This window comes from Leptodactylus fuscus, chromosome 2 (genome assembly GCF_031893055.1).
Source record: "Leptodactylus fuscus isolate aLepFus1 chromosome 2, aLepFus1.hap2, whole genome shotgun sequence".
Lineage (NCBI taxonomy): Eukaryota > Metazoa > Chordata > Amphibia > Anura > Leptodactylidae > Leptodactylus > Leptodactylus fuscus.
The window spans coordinates 229,919,428-229,943,017 of NC_134266.1; the positions used below are offsets into that span (position 1 = coordinate 229,919,428).

General features: G+C 42.0%; 2 protein-coding genes across 3 annotated transcripts in view; one reads left to right on the top strand and one right to left on the bottom strand.

Moving 5' to 3' along the window:
* SPRYD3 (SPRY domain containing 3) overlaps positions 1 to 23,590 on the bottom strand; it is a 422,505-nt gene that overhangs the window by 338,883 nt on the left and 60,032 nt on the right. The gene's annotated exons all lie outside the window — the stretch shown is intronic.
* Positions 1 to 23,590, top strand: part of TNS2 (tensin 2) — a 119,597-nt gene that overhangs the window by 60,233 nt on the left and 35,774 nt on the right. For both annotated transcript variants that reach the window (XM_075265789.1, XM_075265790.1), the window contains exons 2-12: positions 123 to 228; positions 5,812 to 5,849; positions 8,234 to 8,272; positions 9,514 to 9,552; positions 12,580 to 12,626; positions 12,842 to 13,013; positions 13,707 to 13,757; positions 15,273 to 15,395; positions 15,506 to 15,570; positions 17,445 to 17,528; positions 19,625 to 19,737. In XM_075265789.1, coding sequence (XP_075121890.1) covers positions 123 to 228; positions 5,812 to 5,849; positions 8,234 to 8,272; positions 9,514 to 9,552; positions 12,580 to 12,626; positions 12,842 to 13,013; positions 13,707 to 13,757; positions 15,273 to 15,395; positions 15,506 to 15,570; positions 17,445 to 17,528; positions 19,625 to 19,737 — 877 coding nt within the window. The remainder of the gene's footprint in view (positions 1 to 122; positions 229 to 5,811; positions 5,850 to 8,233; positions 8,273 to 9,513; positions 9,553 to 12,579; positions 12,627 to 12,841; positions 13,014 to 13,706; positions 13,758 to 15,272; positions 15,396 to 15,505; positions 15,571 to 17,444; positions 17,529 to 19,624; positions 19,738 to 23,590) is intronic.

Sequence of the window (23,590 nt, forward strand, 5' to 3'; positions counted from 1 at the left end):
CCATAATTTCAGCATTGTGTCGTACAATAAATTCCACAGAGTCCAATACTTTGGTCTCCCACTGATTCTGTTAGACTTGTGGTCTCCGGTCATGTCTAATCTTGATGTTGTTTCCTCTACAGCCCACGGGGGGTGAGCGTCACATTTTCCATGAGAAAGTACTGAAAAAGAAGAGGCTGTGCGCTGCGTGTAGTGAGCCTGTCATATCCCAAGGCAGTGTCTGCAGAGGTAAGCAGTGACGACTTTTACTAACCTTTGAAAATTTATCATTAAAATAAAATCCATCCTACAACTGATTCTGACACAAAATTCCAGAGATAGGACTCAAGCCAGTTACTTATTTTCCTGCATTACAGGAGAACATCCTGAGGCTAAGGCTGAGTTCACACGGGGTATTTTTGTCAGGATTTTGAGGCCTTATCTGCCTCAAAATCCTGACCAAAAAGATAGCTCCCATTGAAATCAATGGGAGACGATCAGAGCCAGTCAGAACGAACTTGCTCATTCTTCAGGAGGAATCGCCTCGCGATTCCGCATGAAGACACTCCTTCCTCTGGACTAGGCCCATTCATTTGGGTCTAATATGGAGCGGAATGCGCAACTGGATGCCCGTGCACTGCACCGGCATCCAGTCACAGCTACCCGTATTTTGGACCAGAACCTGAGGTGGCCTCCGTGTGAACCCGGCCTAAGGCTCCACGCAGCGGGGCACAGCGATAACGCATCATGGGTTTTCCCACAATGCTTTTCACAGAAAGTCAGCAGAATTTTCCTCTGCAAATTTCTGCTTCAATTATACCTATAGGGGAACTGCCAACAATTCCATAGATATCATTGACACGTTTTGATTTCCAAAAACGCAATGGTTTTGGAAATCACGGCATGTCCACTGCGCATATTTTTCTTCAATGTGTGGATGGGATTCACTCTAAAACGCCATGGTTTTTGCTTTGGCATTTCCACCATGCCATTTAAGCCACGTGGGGTCCCAGCCAGTATCATAACATTTGCCTTGTAAGTGACTGCTGGATGCTTCTACATGTATGTTTACCACCACCAACATGCCTTCATTCACATTAGTCCCTCTTCCGATTGGGGCTCACAATTTTATTTCCTTATTTCAGATACACAAACGCACACTAGGGCCAGTTTCGGAAGAAGGCGATTAATCTGTCAGTTTTTGGAGTGTTAGTGAAAGCCAATAAACTCCACCCAAAGGAGTAGGGAACATAGTAACTCCATGCAGATGTTGCCCCTACATGACACACATTAGGGCCGAGGCCTGTTTTGGGCTGTTGCAGAAATTCATTAAAGAATTTTCCTCCTGCTTCGATAAGACATTATCTGTGAGATAAACCAACAACAAGTGTTCAGTGTCCTATTTGACCACTTTGTATACAGTGCTTGGAAAAGCTGGGATGGTAGCAATCTGTCCCTTCCTTCTCTTTGTGAAGTCCGGCGGCTGCTAGCTGCCATCTGAATTGATGTACTGGTAAGTGTTAAATGCTGACCTTCCCGATATACTGTATATAGTCAGTGGGCAGTCAGCTTGTGGGTAAAAGGAATCTGTCATCTGGTTTGGGACCAGTAATGGTACATGCACATGGTCAGGATTTACATGCAAAAATCTGAACTGAAATCCTGCTTGTACAAAGAGAGAAATCTGTGCTAATAGGCCACAAAAATTGGATTTTGATACAGAATTTCATGTACATGCAGATTTCGGTGCAGATTTTGACGTGGATTTTATGCTGCGCATATTAAAATCCTATAGGTCAATTTCTGTGCAGTAAAATTCTCATCATGTACAAATAGAATTTCTGATTGAATGTAATGATATAATGCCAGTAGATATAGATATAATGCTTGGCAATGAGAATTAATCCCTGGATACAGTTTTTACATCCAATAATCTATTTCCTATCATTTATAGTTAATTATAACCCTCAATTTTATTTTTATTAGACAACCATCAAGCCCTTTTTAAATGCTTATATGGTATCTTCCATTACTACCTCTTGGCGTAGGACATTCCATAGTATTACTGCTCTAACTGTAAAGAACCCTTCCTATATAGCTGCCTAAACCATAATGCTAAGTAATAGAAATACATATATACATTTTCTCCAGTATTAGTTTGCTCCTTTGTGGTGAGATGGTATCAGTAATCCTATTAAATTACTAGAGATATGATCCACTCTATGTTTTCAGCACATTTCATTTGGACATAGATTTACATCAATCTGTGTATCGCCAATGGCAGAAAACGAGAATATGCCCCATATGTGAAGTGGTCACTCAAGGTCAGAATATTTATTCCAGGCAGGGCTTTTTAGATGAAAACAGTATATTGCACCACCTGTTTTTATTTATCTATATTCTTTCTTGGAACTGAATGTGCAATGAGTGAGAACCCTTCTTATTCATGTTCTCTGGGGGCTTTTATGAGAGTCAGAACTTAACTCTTTGAGGGAGAGGTGTTTAATGTTTCCAAACCCAGTAAGCAAGCCAAATCGGGTAAAGATGGTTGAACTGTGCTAAGATGGTCGTCCATTCTAGCACCATGGTATTGGATTTTCCAACTGTATAAGAGATATAGCCATTTACTTGGTCATTGTAGGTGTTCAAAATATAAGTAGACTTACAGATTAGTAGGAAATCAATTTCCATACATGGCCATCATCATTCTAAATTGTTGATGCCACAGCGGGTCCAAGGTCCTTGGTCTTCCAACCCTTTGGCCAGCAGTATCTTTGAGAAACTGGGGTGAATTACATCAACTCAACTTTTTCTAGTTCTCAAAGTTACATTAATGGTGTTCTTCAGTTGCGTTGAGCTATCTTGTATGTTTAGAGACACCACAAAACGGTATAGTCATCTGATGATCTAGAAGACCATCCATATCTATAAAAGTTGAACTTTCACCAAACACTATTATACTTCGTTCATAACTGCTAACACGGACCTGACACTGTGCTTGTTGCTTAAGAATGGTGGGGACTAGAGAGAAAAAATTCCAACTTTGATGGAATTAATGGAGCAACGTCTATTAACAAATACTAAGAACTTAAATTGGTGGAGGTAGTGAAAGGTAATTTAAAAAATAAATAAAAAAATAATCCCTTGGAATAAAATAAATCACTGAATTGTACAAATTATTGTAGCATGTAAAGACATCTTTAGAGCCCAAGAGGCAGACCACAAGCCCAGTATATCTTCTCCTAAGGGTGACTTCTTTAAGAAGACAGCTTCCTTATCAGATCAGATTACACTATGACTAATCTTCAGTTCCACCATACTTTATTATGATACTGGCCATCTTCTTTGAGAAGACCACCCCTTGAAGGCCACTTTTGGTTGACTCAAAGAGGTTTACACACACATAATAAAATAGCCAATATAGTCATTTTCAGCCGTGTATCGGGGTGTGAAGAATCTTCTTACATCATCTTTATTGGCTTAATTTCAGCATGTCCAATCTTTTGCACTAAATCAGTGTTTCTCAACCTTTTCAAGTAAAATACTCCCTAGTCAGAAAACATCTCAACCAAATTCCTATAAATGTTAACAAAACAAGCATTTGTTTGTAGCCTTTGTCTAAAGTTATGTAGTATCCACTTTAGTGTTCGCACATGTAGTATAATGGTCCCCTCAGTGCCACTAAATGCAGTATAATGTCCCCTCAGTGTCCCCACATGTAATACTATGGTTTAATCAGTGGCCCCACTTGTAATATAATGGCCTCCCTTAATGACCCCACATGTAGTATAAAACCCTTGGGTACTGTAGGGTGTACTATAGTTTGACAACCACTGCTTTATGGGGAGATAAGCTGCCATTAGATGTGTCTGGCCGTGGTTTACTTTTCTCTGCCCATAGTATGTGGGGAAAGAAGAAATAGCTCCTGTAAATAGGTCATCAGTATCACTTATCTTCTGGTCCTGGACAAGCCCTTTAAGTCACAAACCTGCATTGTTGCCTAGTCAGTGATAATGTTAGAGATGTACATGGTGTCATCTATAGGGTGTGACTATTTTAGACAATTATATGGTGGAATTTCATGGTGGCCTCCTACAGAGCGGTGCAAGCTAAACCTCAGTTAATGAATGGCAATGAGATTTGTAGGGCTCCAAATTTAGGTCAGTCAGTCTCAATTGAGCCCTTTGTGAGCCAAAACCTTGGTGGTCAGTAATACGAGCAGGGGGTTCATATTGCAGTGTAATGTCACATAGAATAGCGACTCATAGTTAAGTTGTTTACTTTTCCTGTAGACCATAAATGAGGACTTTCTAGTTTTCCCATTAAACCACATTTAGCTCTGACTTCTGGTTATGGGAGATCTTATTTCTCAGTTTTCAGTGTGTGATACAAATAGGAGTAAACAGGGAGGCTTCAGTGAGCAATAGATTACGTTTGTGCTATAGTATTTGTCTGCCTTTGATGGACCAGAAGTGTAGTCAAAGTGACCAAGGTTCCCCTATAGAGACTTTACTTGCGCTAGTGGGAATTTGACGTTTGTAGAACATCATGGACAACAAGATGGACTTTGCCAGAGCTTCTCACTTTTCAGTATATCTTGTAGTCAGTCCCTCGGTACAATCCCTTTAACTTGATAGTTTTCAGTATTATGGTACTTCCATCATGAACACCTAGGACATGTCAGTTACAGGCCTGGTCTCCTCAAATAGGGCACAACATGTTTTAGGCCACCTCAGACCCCATTTAGTTACACCTTTGCTTGGTGTTTTGTTCTGAAATGCAAGTTATAGGGACACTGGGGGAAATTTATTAAGATTGGCATTTCCTATGCCAGTCTTAATAAAACCCCCAATTGGCACAAGATGCTCCTGAATTATTAAAGGGGTTTTCATACTGATGTCCTCTCCACCAGATAGGTCATTGTTATGTGATTTGTGGTGATTCGACACCTGTTCCCCAAACAGATCAGCTGTTGTAGCAGTTTTCTGGTGTGGGAAGCTGCTGCAGTGGACAGGAGGCACATCTAACACTGCTCCTATTCAAGTAAAAGCAGTGCTGCACTTCCCTGGAACCACTGCTATGCAGTGGACAGGGCTGCTTTGCCATTACTTGAATAGGAGTGGTGGTTTATCCACTAGTAGCTTCTGACATCCGGTGACAGCTACAACAGCTGATCTGTGTGGGGTCCGGATGTTGGATCACCGCAGATTACATATTGATGACTTTTTGAGTTGATAGATTGTTAGAATGAAATATTTTGGGCTGGAAAACCCCATGTGCCAGAATGGAAATCTGTACCAGCTGATGTCCTGTATAATTCACTCCAGTAATATAGTAAATATGTCAGGCATGCCCGTTGCCGAAAGTTCCTTACGCCAAATTATAGCACATCTATACCAGAAAACAGTTGTAGTTGGGTTAATGAATTCCCCCCAATGTCTTTACTTCCATGAAAGGTGGCCAAGATCTTGAGGGACTTTCCATGGGTATAACTTGGTGGCATTGTGATTTTTCTTAGGAAGTTCTACTTGTTTTTATAAAATCAGAGAGATTGTGAAGTACAGGCTCCAGGACGCAGTATTCCAAAAACTCATGTTTATACAGATTTGTTGAATTCCAAAAAATGTAACAGTGATACATTAAAATAGGGATTTTGGAAGTGGTCTACTGTATACTTGCAGCTATTGGATCACAAACAGAACATGTGTGGACAAACCTATGGCCCCCATATTAGACCCCAACATTTCAGAACATGATACAGTATGACAACAATGTCCTTGTACTTGCAAATATCTCCATCTAACACGTTGCTTTTCTCGTTCTATTCTCCAGTCTGCAAGATTATAAGTCACAAGAAATGTGAAGGAAAGGTAAGGCTGAACTTGCAATTTTTATGGTGTGTTCTTTAATTGGTTAGATTTTTGATCCCAATGTTCACATGGTTTTACAAGAGGTTCAGTCCACTTGGACATGGTCAGCCATATCTTGGTTACAAAACCAGACAGAACCTCGCCTCCTCACCAGGGGCTGCCTTTATGGTTAAGGTGGATCTGACAGGATGAATTTTCTCTTCTGTCCCTGGAGGTAAGTGGCACTTAAGGTCGCCATCGGTCACTTATGTTCTCCTGATTCATAGAAATGACAAACCCATGTAGGTGAGTGAAATTGTTTCTGTAAGCTGCTGTCTGAACTACTATGGGTCATCACAAAAAACACCAATTCTTGCACCAACTTTTAACTTGTGACATATTTGAGAGTAAGCAATTTATTAATATGTAAAACCTCATCCAGACTAAGAATACTCTCATTCTGTATGGGGTGAAGAGTTTGGAGAGCTGACACATGGCATGTTATAGAAGGGGAGTTTTTCATCCCCGTCACTGTCATTCAGGGTAAAGCAGAGTAGCTGGATATTCTTCTGCGGAGAATTGCTGTGAATGTGTCCTCTGTCCTAGTCATGGGTGGAGGGTCCCCTGTCTGCCCAGAAACCTATACCCCGTGAAGTCTGAGCTCACCTAGTACTAAGCCTACATTTAAAGATAAAGATCCTTTGTGGCATCTCCACAGGAGTCTTGTATGTTGGTTTTGCAAGGAACGTCTACATATAAACTTGAGCCCTGCGAAGTCTCAGCTCACCTACTATAAAGCCTAAGTTTGTATGTGCTGCGGATAAAGATCTTTTGTGGGATCGATAGAGGAGACCTGCCGGTTTTCACAGGGTTGCCGTGCCTCTGAGTGTTTACTTTTCCATATATTGGCCTTGTTTTCATACAGTATGTATTTACAGGATTGGTGCTAGTAGGATCCTAAAGTGATTTAGTTTTATATATATATATATATATATATATATATAAAAAAAGCAAAATTTACCCAAAAATCAGTTAATATATAGATGCACGGGCATGTTTTTGTTTTGTTTTTTACAGATTTTAGCCACATTTGTAATGTATTTTATTTTATTGGTACATTTCTCTTTATTATTGTTATTAATGTCCGTTGCTCTTATCCATCATAGGATAGGATGAGAACAAGTGACATAAATTGCAGATTGCGTTCACCTCCGAAAAAAAGTTTTTTCTCCATCATCTTTGTAACTTTTCTGATGGAAGAAGATTTTCCGCGTGCTTCCGTCATATTGTTTACATTAGAGTCATTAGGGGGCGCTGTCTGTGTCCATCACTCTATGGCTGTAAACGTCCATTGCTCTTATCCTGTGACAGATAAGAGCATGGGCACTCACAATGGTAGTGTGAACGTCCCCTAGTGGTGATAGTAAAAGAGTAACGGACTAACAGGCAAGTAAAATTTTTGGTTATTTTTCTATTTACATTTTTGGGCCCTTTAAATACCTTTGGTGCACTTGTCAGTACCTTTCCTAGCCCATATGCTGGATGGCTTATATTATAGTTTTAGTAAATCCTACATTGTATGTTTACAGCACATCATAAATTGTGACAGCCGAATGACCAAAAGTGGTTTGTTGTGTGAATACTGCCAGATTGATGGTAATGGTTTTGCACCATATTGTTGATAGTCACTTTATCCTGAACATCCACAGAGCTCTCTGTATTACTAGCTGTAGTCGTACTCGTTCCTGATTTTTCATACATAGTTTTTTGCACCTTTGAACCTTCGAGCCAATGTTAACAACGTGCTTAGTATTAGGTGTCAAAAGCTGGTTTGATATTTTTGGCACCAGTGTACATTACAATGGCCTAATACCATAAGGGTTTTATGCGACTAGCTTTGGGAGTCACTGTGTAACTGTACAATTCTGTATGACAAGGAGCGGAGTTGTCAGTAGTCGTGGGGTACAGGAGGACAAATGTCTCCTTAGCCTTCAGGGTCACATACCTTCAGTAGTGACGGCATTTTTTCCACAGTTCTTCATATTGGTCCTGTGTGTATTCATCTAGATACTAGTCCATACTTTGCCTGGGTGCAGACTACCAGTTTATGGATCCTTGCAAGTAATGCTCTTTGTGAAAAAGTATTTATATTAGTTCTTTTCCAACCTGGACCCTAAGACTTTATCTGAACACTGACTAACATTGCTCCTTCATTGCTACTTTGTACTCGGCACCATTGGCCAGGCTGCACAGTTCTGTTCTCTTCCAATGTCTTTGTCATCATTGTTTTTATTACAACAGTAAAAACCTTAATAAAATCTAAGTTGAGTTGGAAATATGAGTATATTGTACGTATTTAGTTCTAATTAATTTTGCTTCATGACACTTCTCTTACTCCTCCGCAGGTACCTGCAGGTTGCTCCTCTCCCCCACCAGCTGACATGGTGAGTAGGTTGCCCTTATATTTTCCAGGATGTAAACAGTTTTGCATATTCCCCATAATCCCCCAGTGGAGCAAAAATGGCTTGTAACTCTCCAAACGCCTACAAAGGTTCCCACTCCCTAAGGAGTGTTTTTATCCCCTGACCATACATTTTCAGTATAGGTAACCAGTAGCTCAACATAACAGAAACACCCCAAAGACCTACACCGCTATTTTTATCAATATGAGCTCTTTGGAGCAATGAAGACGTTACTGCTTAAAGAAGACCTTTCATTTCCTCAGGCACATGCGGCTTTATATACAAGTCAACAGTTCACTGAATTCAGTGCAGTGTCGGCATTGCTGTTATGTGCCCCGGGTCTGGAGATATCAGTGCCATTACTAATCTCTGCTCATTGTCAAAAGTGCATTCTTGACAGTCTAGATGGGCTGTGAGGAACGCACCTCCTGACTTTACTCGTCCATAGCTCTGTACTGTCGAAGGGGGTGTGCCTTACCACCCAGATTTGACGCTAAGCTGTAAACAACGACCCCCAGTACTAGTCTATGGACGGGTACTGTCGGGCGGGGAACGTTCCTCACAACTCAGCTAGACTGTCAGGAGCGCCCTTCTGACAGTGGGCTGAAATTGGTCACGGCACCCATATCTCCAGAACTGGGGCACATAATAGGAAAGACGACAGTGCACATTGTCGGCTTTCTAGCGGTGTATAAAACTGCATGTGCAGGACATAGAAGATCCGCTTTAACTCTTTGGTGCAATCGCATTACCCTCATTGCTCCAAAGAGTTCATTTGCAAATTGCACAAAAACAGGGATATCTTTCGGCAACATGGTCAGTGGTTAGCACTGCAGCCTTACAGCGCTGGAGTCCTGGGTTCGAATTTTGCCAGGAGCTACATCTGCAAGGAGTTTGTATGCTCTCCCCGTGTTTGTGTGGATTTCCCTATATGGGGCTCACAATCTACATAAAAAAGGGATATCTTAGGTACTGATTCAAAAGGGGAAAACTATTTGATTCAGGTGACCCTTATCTATGTTCGGGCTGGTTTGATATGCTGATGACAGACTCCCCTTTAAGGGTTTATCCATTGACATGTTAGTCTTGTAAAATGACAGCTTTGTAATATACTTTCCCTTTTACTTTACATGCTGAAGTATATGTTAGGTTGTTTGGGATTTCTGGGGCGTAAACTGTCATATGTGTATACTGTATATATTAACCTGTGTCTTCTCATGCAGAGGAGAAGGACGGCTCCGGGCCCATGCATCCAGCACATGGTAAGGAGGGAGGGGGTTAATAAATGCAGGGGAAAGTGGAGGGCTGGCAAGGAAGGGGTGATGGAAATGAGCAGGACGTGGCTGCGTTTCTGTGTGAAGTTTTTCTTGGCTGAAAATAAGGAGAGAGTGACACAGCCAGTTTTAGAGAAGATGGGAAGGAGGGGAGCGAGAAAGGAAAAATCAGCGACACACGGCGGTATAATGAATCTATAGCTTCCCTTATTCTATAGGTGTATAGATTACATGTACATATACTATACCTGGCCACCTCAACATTACTATTATAGACTGATGAGTAGAGCTGTTTTATTAATTATTATTATTGTTTATTTATATCACCATTAATAGGGTAAATGGTGCGGCTGCACTGAGCGTGGGGGTATAACCTACCCTCTGCCATCTTAAAAGCTGAGATTTACATGTTGTCAGCCCCTTTGGTGCTATCATAAGCAGTTCTGATCAGTCTGGTGGAAAAATCAGGCCCCAATGTTTACTGCCATAGATGCCTATGAATGTACATGCTATACTATGCTATACAATACTATATAGAAATATGTCAGCCTATTCCTTCTCCCACTGAACATTTACCAATAGATATTAAAATAGTGAACCCTTTGAAGTATGTGTTCGTCTTTGTACAGCTCAGTATCTGTGTAAAGTATACTGACACTGAATTTCAGCTTATTTTATAACCCAGAGCTGCATTCACAATATTGCAAACTTCAGAGCTGAAATCGTCCCCAATTTCTAATGGAATGCCCTCAGATGGTGATGAGCTTTCTTGGGGAATCCTCTTTATATTGAGCACTGTATGGCACAGTAATCTTATATCAGTAAAGCTATGAGCACTCCTCTGGACTATAATACAGTCATATAAAGGGTACACGTCAGATTCTGTGATATGTCTATTTTACTAAATAGTTGTATTATATATGAAATAACTTTTCTTAGGACTCTGTGCTTTGCCGTCCCTCTGTTATTCCTCCTACAAGTTTATTATTAGATTGATCAGTAATTGACCCGGGTGTTACCAATTGATGGTATGTACCTACCAAGTCAGTGCTGAATGTATCAGACTATATAGGCACACACCCCTAGTTGGTAACATCCAGTTGTCCATTTGTTCAGGAGGAATAACAGAGGAATATGGCAATGTAGAACCACCATAACAGAATATCAGACTCCTCTTAGTCAGGTGTATGAGGTCGTATAAGAATAGATAATCCAGAATTGGTATGCAAAGCCTGATAAATTTGCCCCACTATTTTCTATGTATATGGCCCATAGCATTTTGTCCAGGGTTAAACCTACCATTGATATCTGATTTTACTTGTCATATAAATGGTAAAGAGATTGTTGAATGCTAAAGAGAATTCTTTCCTGCCTGTACCTAGTTGTTATTCAGGACCTCCTGGTTTTCTGCAGCTTTTTGTGCTGTTGTTGCTCCTGGATAAACACCACAAACCACTTTTCTCATTAGAGTTTTGCAATCCTGTACTGAACAAGAAGGGAACAAGGGGAGTGGCGACGCTGCTGAGAATTGTATAACCAATCCACTATGGAAATGAGGAACAGGATTATTGTGTGCTGGAGCAGAATTTATGTGCCGCCCAATATGATAATAATTAAAGGGAGTCTGTCACCACAACATTGAGATATAAACTAATCCCAGTCCATTGTACAGCTGTCAGCACAGTTTACAATAATGTATTTCTTATTCAGGGTCCATTCTTGTAAAAATCGTAATTTTATCCCTATGTAAAGGAGCAGAAAAGGGTGTTGCTTTCCATCAATGGGCTTCACTATCTGCTGCTGCTAACTACTGCTCAGCTGCGCCCACTAACTGTACTGTTATGGCTGATGATACCATGCTGCACCGGAAAGTGAAGGAAGTTGGCGTCAGATGCCCTATTTAACGCCAGCTTCCTTAACATCTGAGTGCATTGTGTCATCATCAGACATGCACAGGGCTGAGCTGAGCAGCAGTTAGCAGCAGCAGATAGTGAAGCCCATTGATAAAAAGCAAGCCATTTTGTGCTGATTTCCATAGACATAAAAATAATTATTTTATCCCTATGGTACGTAGCTTCACCCAAAACATTTCAGTGTGCAGGGTGCATTGTTCTCCCTGATCACCATACGAAAATGTTGGCAAGTATGACTTTAACCCACCACACAGTTTATATTCTGCCCTATTTAATTTATAAGAAATTTGGCAAGAGGTCCCAATACCAAAGGAAAGGGGTAATAAAGGAAGAAAATGTAAGCCCTAAGGCCTCATACAAAGGTGATCAAACCGATCATCAGCAACTACAGTTATTAGGAACGGTCATGCCCAACCATTAGCCTGTATCTCTATGCCCCCAATCAAATAAGCAAGCAAACACTCATTTTTCGGATTATTTCCACTTTCATCTCAGTAAACAGGGATGCATCTCTTATGTGTATGTGGGAGGAACGTACGGGAAAAGGGTAGATGAAAACAAGTTCAGCCATCGGTCCTGTGTTTGGGCCTTTATGCTTGTCATACACCATAGATACATATCAGCCGATATGGACCACCTACAGTAATGTGTATGGGGGCTTCCCATTAGTAGTTAGGAAGATGAGCATCCAGGAGTTCATTATACTTGCCAATCCTTCTGGAACATCTCCTGAAAGACTTGGCAAATCTCCTGAGAGATCCCATAACTTCTTGGAAAGCAGTATTCAAGTGACAGATTATGTCACGACATCATTAGACACAGCCCCAAATATACAGGGGAAGGTGCTACATAACAGAAAGGGGGCTGACACTATGGGGTGATAATAGAAGGCCTGGCTGTGATGGTATACTTCATGTAACATAGTTCACGAACGCAAATCAAAAATCACAGATAGACAGAATATATGAGATGGATGGACAGAGATACATGAAATAAATTAGATGGGTAGATAGATGTGGATTATATGTCCCTGATGACAACTTCACTGTTTTTATACCTGCTCATGTGATATAGTAACTTGCTGTATTTTTGTGCTTTTCAGGGTTCCACTAAATCTATCAATGTCAAACAAAGGAGTTCTCTTCCGAGGTGAGGGCTGATGCTTATTACTCTTCTAGTCATATAGTATATTCACACCAGTGTATGTATTCTGCCCTGTTTGTAATATTACGTTCAGCCATATAGGATTATTATTTATTAGGGCATGTGGGTCATTTTTCTGTGACCTCCAATGGGTGATTGACTTTATATTTCTAAAAATAAAGTGCGTCAGGTTTTATCATTAATTTTATCTCTTAATGCAGGAGTTTTAGCCTGGACCAAGTGATCCAGCGCAGCTATGACCTGGACCTGACCTATATCACTGAACGTATCATTAGTGTCTTCTTCCCCGTCGTATTGGAGGAACAGAGATATCGAAGCAATCTGCGGGAGGTGGCAAGCATGCTGAGATCCAAACACGAGGACAAGTATCTGGTAAGAGCTTTGAGAGTATTTCTCCTTACGGTTACCATTAGATATAAGCCATAGTCATCTCTTCTGACAACCTCTTAACAAATTATAATGGTTGTAACATTGGTTATCACCAAAGACAAATGATCCGTGAAGGCATTTTTGTCTAAATCTTGCAAGAAACAGATGAGTGCCTTTGATTTGATCAAGAATGTATTAAATGGCTTCTAAGAAAGTCAAATGAATTTTGGAGAGCCTTTGACTGTGCTCAATGTAGGAAAATAAAAGTTTACTATATATCCATGAAAACGACTCATTCCACTGCTGTGGCTACTGCTCCACCAGGGCCAGGGCTCAGTTTCGGATGCCACCTCCATGGCATTTCTGTAAAACCCCAATGTCATGACTATCTTCCAGGGTTATGTGTTATGATGACTTAATGGGCCCCGCAAAAATATGTTAAATAGAGGCTTGGAGAGGGTAAAGCAGTGGGTCATAGAGGTAAGAATAATTTTTTACAAGATGTCAAGTATATTTCATTGAATACAGTAAACTCTTGAAGCCAAAGTCCTGAGTCTGATACTAGAATGAATACGCTGTGGACTACATTATAACGGAAACTAAGTTCGTATTGCCCGTAGATTGGATTAAGTAGATAAAATCACTTGTTTTTTACTTTTCTATTCTTTATATAGATTTTTATATATTTTATTGCAGTTTTTTAATCTGTCAAGGAAAAGACATGACATTCGAAAGCTCAACCCAAAGGTAAATATATTACATACAAGTAAGTATTAGCAGGGAGTCTGGGTAAAGTGGACGCATGGCTTTGGAGGATTACACAGTATCTTGCCATGAATTATAATGTTGGGGCAGCAAGTTTGTCACATTACTTGAATGATATTTACCCATACTGGGATAAAAGTAAGATTGTCTCTGTTATCTATAGCCAGGGTTGTTTTAATACTTTAGTGTTTAAATATTCATAAGTGGGCCCCCCGTACTATATATATATATATATATATATATATATATATATATATATATATTATGTACAAATTTAAAAACAAAAGTAAAATAAGGTTATACTCACCTAGACCCGCTCCCATGTGCTTCATGCAGGCTCTGACTGTAGTACTTTCTTTTACTCAGCGCTCACCTGTTACTAGCATCATCAAGTGAAGTCTGAATGGTGGAGCATGGAGCTGATAGCTGCACGCTCCACCATTGTATTCAACATTATCTGCCTCCCAAGGAAGCAGATTGAGTTGAGATCGCTTGCTGCTGCACCGAACAATGGGACAGCGCCCAAAATGCAGGACTGTCCCGCTTGACCTGGATTAACAGAGGGGGCTTGTACTGCCATAGGACCTGGTGTGGATACACAGTTTGCCTTATGGTTAAAGCAGCCCTGTCCATAACAACCAATCAAAGCGCAGTTTTAATTTTTACAGGGTAGTTTAAGAAATAAAAGGTGAGCTCTGATTGATCAGCATACACAGTCTTACTATTAAACAGTTTAGATAAATGAGATCTCATCTAATAACTGTCTATATTGCCCAGCACAGAAGTCACACAATTTTGGGTGGTTCTCCACAGTGATTTTTAGGCTTTCCATAAAGGAAATTCAGCAGTGTACTCGCCCAACATGTCCCCAGCCTCAGGCACTGTTCATAAATCTGCCCCATTATATTTATTTTTCATTAGTATTACTCATTATATTATTCTTCTTGTGCGTTTTCCCTATCCCACCAGTCCTCCACCCTCCACCATAATCCCCCAGCCTCACCACTGCGTCCTCCCACTCGCACATACCACACCACCACAGAAACACACTCCCATTCATCCATAGGTTATTATACAGGAAATATGTGAGCAGCTATGTGAGTACAATGTGCCTGTGAACCTGGTAGTAATTGCTTTATTTTGGGTTTATGCCAAATCAGCTCATTGTGGTTGACCAGCCGACCTTGTCTGTGACCTTGGCTTCTGCGCCTTCCCCTGACATAGCACTTCTTGTCTTGTATTACCTTTATTGCTTTCACCTTCACCAACCCTGTGCCCCCCCAGTAGTAGATGGCGCATTGTACCAGTGATGACCTGACACTGTCTACTACGTCTCTCTTTTTATACCCTATTCTATGGATAGTGGTAATCGGACCCATCAGTTTTTTTCACACCATATATATATATATATATATATATATATATATATATATATATATATATATAATGCTATAAGTTAGACATGTAATATAAATTTCTCTCTTTATGGTCTCTTAGGTTCAGGAGTTTTTCTGGCCAGATTGCCATGCACCACCTCTCGATGTGATATGCTCCATTTGTAAAGCCATAGAGGCCTGGCTCAACAGTGATCCCCAACATGTGGTTGTCTTGCACTGCAAGGTATAGACTTGGATTATGCAGATGTTGTTGATTCTGGACCAATATGTAGGTCACTTTACTGTACAATCTGTCACCATGATTTGGTAATGTCCATTTCTTTCTTTTGCCAGGGAAACCAAGGGAAGACCGGAGTGGTAATCGCATCCTATATGCACTATAGCAAGGTGTCTGCAAGGTAGTCTCTGGTTAATTTCAATTGTAACTAAAATTTCCTGCTCACTTGAATGGACGGGGGTGTATTAACAGGGAAAGGACATCAGTGTGTCAAATACTATATTGAAGTGAGGGCACCACCCAAGGGTACATTTCATTACCCTCTATACTTTGCTGATTGTTGGTGATCTGATCTGGATGGGGAAAAATCGTGAGGCGAATACACTCTTTTGGTATGGAATAGGCACTAAAACACACACACATCTAAAATCTGTTGTGTGAACATGTCCTTAGGGTTATTTTCATGTGATTTTACACATTTTAATTTGTTAGTTATAAACACAAGTGAAACAAGTAGTAACTGTTTTGCGTTAACTATAATCGTTGCCATTGTAAATGAAATTAATCTGACATGTTACCAAGTTATTTCACGTCATCAGCATAGAAATGAATGGCCTCTCATTGTCAGGCTCATCATCGTTATAAGGGAGTCATATGCCGGCTAAGAACACTCTGTACTATCATACACATCCTAGTCACCCTGCAGAATAATATACATACCAGTCCTGTAATGTTCTGTTTTATGGAAAAACTCATTTGCACTCATTTCTAAAGGCTAGTTTCGATGAATCAATATACAATGAAACCTCAACTGTTTGGAGAAGAACCTTTATTTCAGTACCATATAATATACAGTAGTGTGCAAAACCGTTAGGCAGGTATGGAACAAATACAGCAACGTAAGAATGCTTTAAAAAATGGAAGTGTTAATAGTTTATTTATTTCAATTAATAAAGTGAATGAATACGGCTGGGGTCACCCAAAATGCACCATGTGAACGCAGCCCAAAAGAGAGATCTAAAGCCCATCAATATTTCCTGTGACTTCCCTTTGGAGGAGGAGTCCTGGAAGTGATGGTACGGCCCCTGCGGAGCCCTCATCTCAACCTCATCCAGTCTGTCTGGGATTACATGAAGAGGAAAAAGGGGACCAAAGGTCCGTTGAGGGAGAGCCGCGCACACTAGTATGTTTAGGAAGATGGTAAACCAGGGTCCAATCACATAGGGTTTATTGGGTAGTTAAAAATACAGCATATAACACGACGCGTTTCGGGCCTTACACTGGCCCTTTCTCAAGTGCAAAAAACGAGAGCAGGTCCCGCCAGGTCAGACGCCTAATCATGGGATTACATGAAGAGACAGAAGGATTGGAACAAGCCTATATCCACACATATGTTCTTACTTCTCCAAGCTGTTGGGAACAACCTCCCGCTGAGATCCTTCAAAAACTGTCTGCAAGTGTACCGAGAAGAACTAATGGAAAAAAAAGAGTGGTCACACCAGACATTGATAGGATTTAGATGTCTCTTTTGTTCATTCACTTTGCATTTTTTTAATTGACAACTATTAACGCATCTGCTTTTGAAAGCATTCTTACATTTTTTCCATACCTGTCTAAAATGGTTGCACAGTCCTGTATATACTGGCTAATTTCTTGGAGAAGACCACCCATCTAGAAGATCACTTTTCAATGCAATTTTGGGTGGTTGTCTCAGACAGGTTTTATATATCGAAGCTCTATTGCATGCTGTAAACCAGTGGTTGGCAACTGTTGTTCCTCAGCTATAGCATTTCCAAAATGCCTTGCCAGCGGCTGAAGGATATAGGTTGTACATAGCGTCAGCAAAATCACCAGATGCCAAGTAAACGAACAATTTCTTAACCTCATGGATTGTCTTTCATGTTCAAGTAGCATATATTATTTCCATGATGTTGCAGTTTGTATCCTTTCTGCCATTTACTATATGAATTATTTCCACATTTCGTGCTTCGTCCTATCGCACCCTTCTTCCCTTCGCTGTCAGTCACACGCATTGTTTCCGCTCCCTGTTTGCAGTGTGGATCAGGCACTCAGCACTTTGGCCATGAGAAAGTTCTGTGAAGATAAGGTCTCTTCATCGCTTCATCCATCCCAACGCAGGTCAGTGCAGCAAAACTGGTAATGCCAAGAACCAAAGTATTATTCCGGACTCACATACAATGCCAAAACACTTCAACAATGTTTTCCTACCATGTAGTTGGGAAATCAGGAGCTTTTCCTGTTCTAGAAGAGAAATATTCACTTGCCCTGTGTCCTGTTATCAGAAGCTGCAGAATGCTTTTCACTGAACTTGTTTCCTGTCCTAGAGATTGGCAGAATAAGTCTTGTTTCCTTACGGGAATGACAAGGAAAGTTCTAGTAAAGTCAGATGACGTAGTATTAATCTCATCTACTAGCTGTGCCCTCAAAGGTGAAGTCTAAAGAAAAAACAAACTGATACCCCATATCCAGGGTTTTTATTGCCAGATTTGGAATTGGGAATTTTTTTCCCTAGACATGGGACAATTGACATCAGCCTCATGGGGTTTTTAGTCTTCTTCTGGATCAACACTGTGTAGGTTGGATTGACATCAACCTTGGAGTTTTTTTTTTTCTTCCTCTGGATCGACACTGTAGGGTTATAGGTCAGTCTTGATGGACTGTGTCTTCATCCAACCTCATTTATTATGTTAATATGTATAGTCAAATAGCTCTGTTTTTTCCATCTGATCCCATGTACAGGGGTGGGAATATCAAGCCTTTTTGACCCAAAGATAACTTGTATATTACAAAAAAAAGTTTTCTAACTTTGATGAGGCTCACGTCTCATAGTTCTTATGATTCAATGATACATTGACCCACACATCACCAACTTATGACAATGCCGCTCCATTGAAAGTCTTTAGGACCCGACAAAGATAGCCAAGAGACTAAGGTCTGGCTCACATCTGCGTTCGGTATTTGGTTGGGGTAGTCAGGATGGGGACCCCTCAAACAGAATACCAAACGCATTGACAAGCAGTGAGGTTATGAAAGCAAATGAACTCCATAGACTATAATGGGGTCCGTGTGTTTTCCGTGCGGTGTTTGCATGGAACATGTGGAGAGAAAACTACTTCATGAACTACTTTCTTTTCCGCATGACTCGTGCGAACACCGCACAGAAAACACACGTACCGTATATTAGTCTATGGGTTCCGTGCGCTTTTATTGCTCACCGCTTCTCAATGCGTTTGAGATTCCGTTCAGGGGTCCTAAATGGAATACCGAACGCAGATGTGAACCAGGCCTAACTGGAGCAACACTAAACGTGCACGACTGCCGCCCCATTCAGACAGTGGACACTGGACCCCCGTTCCCATGACCAGTGGAGGTCCCAGTAGAGAGAACCCCACTGGCCATGAGTGTCTCAGTCCCCAGTGATCAGACACTTATCACTTATGTCATGGATATATTATAACACGGCACACCTGCAGGGGCTGGAATGAATTTTTCCCATGGAAAATTGTTTCACTCTTTAGACATATAATTTATGTATATTGCTGTCCTTGTACTTTCTCGAGAGACTGTTAAAGCAAATCCTCAATCTGTTACGACACATGGAAAAAATTCCATCGGTTAGGACTATAATTGAGATAATAGCCTCCCTATGTAAATTGACTAATGTCAGAGTCCTCAAATTTTCACTCTCCTGTTAGTTTGTGGACTCATCGTAGGATATCTTATTACTGTTGTAGAGAGTGTCTGGCTTATAACAGTCATGTCTTTTTCTCTCGCTCATATTACTTTTTTATGTTGAAATTGCGTATAATTGTTATTTATCCTATAAATGGAATTTATCTGGTACACTAAGGCGCTGTGCGCACAATGTTCACGCTTCTGGAAGATTTGAGCCAGAAGGCTGTAATGCAGTTTGATGCAATTTTTCATTAAATAAAAAAGTGTATCCTGATATAAGAAGACACTATGGCCTCTGTTGGGTGAGTGGAGCCCAATGTAGGAAGCAGATTGCTCTGTTCTCCATGGGGTGGCCATGCTGAGTAACTGCAGCTCAGCTCCTATACAAGGGGAAAAGGATCCCGCAGATCTGATATTGGTGACCTATCATTGGGAAAGATCATCAATGTATGTTACCCAGAAAAACCCTTTAATTATATCAGTCTTTATAGGTAACTATATTGAATACTTTACATTATTATCATCCTTTTATTGTGCAGGTATATCAATTATTTTGGAGGATTATTGTCAGGGAACATAAAGATCAGCAGTGACATGCTATCATTGCAGTGTGTTCTACTACCAGTTATCCCAGCGCTGCAGAATGATGAAGGTAGGTCTACATGTCCACAATTGTAAGTAGCGTATCATAGTATAATATCCGGTCTACATGTCCACAATTGTAAGTAGCATATCATAGTATAATATCAAGCATATCATACATACCGTAATAAGGGATCTCCTGTTATTCCCCACATTGTTCGACATAGAATATATTTTTTAACCAAGGCATTAGAGATTCTCTGTTCATGACCTCAGAATATATTTCCACTCTTCCATGGAATATTAAATGTAAATATATGTCATGCTAGTAATATGATACCTAACATAGTTATTCCATGTATTTCTATAGTAAACTAGAAGTTACCCGCGACTTCGTCTGTGGATTGGCGGTGGCGCTGAACCGCTTATATTTCTTGTCCCCCCATCTCTGCCCCCAGTTTCTTGTCCCCCCATCTCTGCCCCCAGTTTCTTGTCCCCCCCATCTCTGCCTCCAGTTTCTTGTCCCCATCTCTTCCCCCAGTTTCTTGTCCCCCCCCATCTCTGCCCCAGTTTCATGTCCCCCCCTTCATCTGCCGCCAGTTTCTTGTCCCCCCATCTCTGCCCCCAGTTTCTTGTCCCCCCATCTCTTCCCCCAGTTTCTTGTCCCCCCCACCTCTGCCCCAGTTTCATGTCCCCCCCTTCATCTGCCGCCAGTTTCTTGTCCCGCCATCTCTGCCGCCAGTTTCTTGTCCCCCCATCTCTGCCCCCAGTTTCTTGTCCCCCCATCTCTGCCGCCAGTTTCTTGTACCCCCATCTCTGCTCCCAGTTTCTTGTCCCCCCATCTCATGTTCCCCCCCCACATCAACCCCAGTGTAGTTGGACTCACCTTGCCACGCTCCCCCGCCGCTCTCTCCGCTCGCTCCCTGCACATAGTTGTCAGGCAGCTGGCTGCGTGTGACATACACTCACCGGCCACTTTATTAGGTACACCATGCTAGTAACGGGTTGGACCCTCTTTTGCCTTCAGAACTGCCTCAATTCTTCGTGGCATAGATTCAACAAGGTGCTGGAAGCATTCCTCAGAGATTTTGGTCCATATTGACATGATGGCATCACACAGTTGCCGCAGATTTGTCGGCTGCACATCCATGATGCGAATCTCCCGTTCCACCACATCCCAAAGATGCTCTATTGGATTGAGATCTGGTGACTGTGGAGGCCATTGGAGTACAGTGAACTCATTGTCATGTTCAAGAAACCAGTCTGAGATGATTCCAGCTTTATGACATGGTGCATTATCCTGCTGAAAGTAGCCATCAGATGTTGGGTACATTGTGGTCATAAAGGGATGGACATGGTCAGCAACAATACTCAGGTAGGCTTTGGCGTTGCAACGATGCTCAATTGGTACCAAGGGGCCCAAAGAGTGCCAAGAAAATATTCCCCACACCATGACACCACCACCACCAGCCTGAACCGTTGATACAAGGCAGGATGGATCCATGCTTTCATGTTGTTGACGCCAAATTCTGACCCTACCATCCGAATGTCGCAGCAGAAATCGAGACTCGTCAGACCAGGCAACGTTTTTCCAATCTTCAATTGTCCAATTTCGATGAGCTTGTGCAAATTGTAGCCTCAGTTTCCTGTTCTTAGCTGAAAGGAGTGGCACCCGGTGTGGTCTTCTGCTGCTGTAGCCCATCTGCCTCAAAGTTCGACGTACTGTGCGTTCAGAGATACTCTTCTGGCTACCTTGGTTGTAACGGGTGGCTATTTGAGTCACTGTTGCCTTTCTATCAGCTCGAACCAGTCTGGCCATTCTCCTCTGACCTCTGGCATCAACAACGCATTTCCGCCCACAGAACTGCCGCTCACTGGATGTTTTTTCTTTTTCGGACCATTCTCTGTAAACCCTAGAGATGGTTGTGCGTGAAAATCCCAGTAGATCAGCAGTTTCTGAAATACTCAGACCAGCCCTTCTGGCACCAACAACCATGCCACGTTCAAAGGCACTCAAATCACCTTTCTTCCCCATACTGATGCTCGGTTTGAACTGCAGGAGATTGTCTTGACCATGTCTACATGCCTAAATGCACTGAGTTGCCACCATGTGATTGGCTGATTAGAAATTAAGTGTTAACGAGCAGTTGGACAGGTGTACCTAATAAAGTGGCCGGTGAGTGTATATTAGGCAGAGCGGGGCCAGCGCCAGGTTGCTATGACAGCCGTAAGCCTTGCGCTGCCTCCCTGGCCTGTCAGTCTTTCGCTTCTATTGCAGCCTAGGCAGGTAGACTGCATTAGAGGCGCCGGTATTCTGCAGTGCATTGCAAATACCGGTGCCACTATTGCAGTCTACCTGCCATACGCAGCCAGCCGCCCGACACCTATGTGCAGTGAGCGAGCGGAGACAGTGGCGGGGGAGCGTGGCAAGGTGAGTCCAACTACACTGGGGCCAATGTAGGGGGGAGGACATGAAGCTGGGGAATGTGGTTGATCCCTGGGAAGATCAACCTAGGGACACCCCCCCCAGGACACCCAACCCCCTGTACCTGCTGCACTGACCTGTTATGTAGTGTGTCGGGTGCAGCAGCCTCCTCCTTAGCTGTCCACGAAGTGTGTAGGTGGCCTGGGATAGCTGCGGCGCCGGGACCATGTGGGCTACTGCCATCTTGCTTACTGTGTCCCTGCTGAATCGGCATGCCCACCTTCAGCCCCCAACCTATGGTGCCGCAGCCCTGGCTCCAGAGCCCGCCCACAGCCTGCCATGCACCAATAGGAGGTGCGTGCAGAGACCAGCGCTGGCAGAATGCCAGCTGCTACAGCTGTGCCGGAGGGTTCTTTGGAGGGTCACGGTGGCGATTTGGGGTGAGTGACTCACATTTAAAAGAGCCTATTACCTTTTCCTGGGCAATATGTGTGTGTGTGTGAAATTTCCCCAAAATCCATTCAGCCGTTTGGCTGTGATTGAGGAACAAACATCCAAACACACAAACCCACAAACATCCAAACTCACAAACTTTCACCTTTATAATATTAATAGGATGGCTTTTTAGGGAACTTTAGGTACCAGGTGACCAAACTGCTGTCCAAAATTACAGCATGCTGCACAATCTTTGCTACTGTCATCGACGGGAGAACCAATACAATAGTGCAGGAAACCAACAGCATTGTAAGCGGCTTTTACTGCCAGAAGTGATGCCCAAGCAGTATCAGTTGTCCTCCCAAAGCCTTAAGTTGGTCAGACATATTAGATTAATATGGGTTAAACCCACCGAATTTCAGCAGAATTGACCATCTACTAATGTGTATGACCTCCAGATTTCAATATGGCCAAGCCTATTGTGCTCAAAGATGATGAGCCAAGATATGGCAGCAACTCCTTCCCTTCTTCAGTAAGAACACATACTCTCACTGCAGTGCTGAGCATGCATGTGGAGGGATTAGGAAGAAAGTGGCCGGTCTTAGTGCTCTTGATCAGAAAATGGTAAACCTACTGTGAGAGATTGGTGGCAATACATGGGATTAGTGAATTGTGTGAAACACTGGCTGCATGCTCATTGGATTGGTTAGAAGCACACATTGGATTCCTTCCTTTCTTGTTTGTTTGCAAGTATTATAACACATAAAATAGGCAAAAGAAAAATTTCACCTCGCTATGCAGGATGGAGCTTTGGGAGAATCCCATGCTTGACATAGGTGGAACCCGCTTTTATTATACACATACCAGTCACATTATTATGACCACCTGTCAAAATCCAGAATAACCACCTTTCGCAGAGCGGACCACTGCAAGACATGCAGGAAGAGAGGCAATGTTGTGATGATATTCACTGGTGAGATGTTGAGCCATGCCGACTCCAGTGCTGTGGCCAGCTGCGCTAGGTTACGCGGTTGAGCATCCATGGCACGAACAACCTGATGAA